General features: G+C 40.6%; 1 protein-coding gene across 3 annotated transcripts in view; it reads right to left on the bottom strand.

Moving 5' to 3' along the window:
* Nucleotides 225-1344, bottom strand: part of LOC104788680 (2-methyl-6-phytyl-1,4-hydroquinone methyltransferase, chloroplastic-like) — a 2935-nt gene continuing 1815 nt past the window's right edge. Inside the window, exons 2-4 of one of the 3 annotated variants that reach the window (XM_019246226.1) lie at nt 1166-1336; nt 730-1036; nt 230-619 (exon numbers count right to left, since the gene is read on the bottom strand). In XM_019246226.1, coding sequence (XP_019101771.1) covers nt 461-619; nt 730-1036; nt 1166-1336 — 637 coding nt within the window. In that variant the 3' untranslated portion in view covers nt 230-460. Of the gene's footprint in view, nt 620-729; nt 1037-1165 lie in introns of all 3 variants that reach the window. The other 2 variants (XM_019246225.1, XM_010514457.2) reach the window with 2 other exon arrangements.

A 1344-nucleotide genomic window follows, 5' to 3' on the forward strand; every position in this document is an offset into this window, starting at 1 on the left:
TTTTTTTTTTTTTAATATTATACGAAGAGTGCTTAACGTACTCATCGCTTTTATTATCTTCGGATTTGTTGTATTCCCAAACTAAAGATAAATAATATTCTTTATAAATTAATAAAAATGTGTTATTTTTGAAATGGAATAATTTATAAAGAATTGGTGTATTGAATGATTTGAATCTAACTGTTTTGAATTTTAAATAACACATTTTTATTATTATTATTAAATATTCAAATAAAAATAATTTCAGGTTTTTTGGTATTTTTCCCAAAAGTGAAATCATCAGCAGTAGGAATCAGAGGAGTCAATAGAAAGAGAGAGTCTTTCTTTCTTTTCTTCTTCGACGACGACGACGAAAATTCAAACTTGTACGGACTGAATACTTTCTCGGCTTGTGGTGTCAGATCTGCGATGCGAATCGGTGTACAATGATACATTGTTCATGTACTACAACAGATGGGGATCATATGGGTTGGTCTTTCGGAACGATCTTATCCTTGATCCACATGTAGATCGTGACTAGCATAAACCAGGCAGCCGCAAGGGTTCCCAAGAGGAAGCGTCCCAAGAATGAGAAGGGGTTGTTGACAGGCTTTTTAACGTCCTCTTCCTTTGGACCAAGCTGCAATTTAAATGACAATTTTAGCACAATGAAATGAAAGGGAGAAGAAGCCAAAAAGGTGAAACGGAGAAGAAAAAAAAAAAGAGAGAGGTAGGGGCCGGGGAAAAAACCTGGAGAGGAGAGTCACCAGAGGCAGGTTTGATACCGGTGACAGAACAACCTATAATAAGGCCGTGCCTGCGGACACCACGGTACCACTTGGGGCCAATCCTCTTAAGCTGAACGTCCTTGAAACCAGCTTTGGTGAACCAGTCGATGTACTCTTCCTCTTTGGGGAAGAGCATCCACACATCAGAAAAGAAGCGAGAGAGCCAGAAGGTAGGGTAGACAGGGCCAATAAGACAGGCTTTACCACCGATCTTGAGTACCCGGTAGGCTTCCCTTATGCCTCTCTGAGGGTCCGGCCAGTACTCAATGCTGTGATGATTGATTGATAAATAACAACAACACAACACAAACGGAGATGGATCCTCAACGATTTTTGATTTTTTTTTTCTTTTGTTTTGAAGCTAAAATTAATGGAGCAATGATCAGGATAGTGCATACCTTCCAGCAGAAACGTATCTATCGGCATAATCGGTGGGGAAAGGGAGATCCTCAGCATCTCCCTCAATGATCTTGCATTCTTTCAAGGGCTCCTTCTGCTTTGCCTTTGCCAGCTGATGCGGGGACTGGTCCAGGATGGTGACATTCTTAGCTTTGACAGTCTTGACGATCCCCAGAGT

This window comes from Camelina sativa, chromosome 5 (assembly GCF_000633955.1).
Source record: "Camelina sativa cultivar DH55 chromosome 5, Cs, whole genome shotgun sequence".
In the NCBI taxonomy this organism is placed as follows: domain Eukaryota; kingdom Viridiplantae; phylum Streptophyta; class Magnoliopsida; order Brassicales; family Brassicaceae; genus Camelina; species Camelina sativa.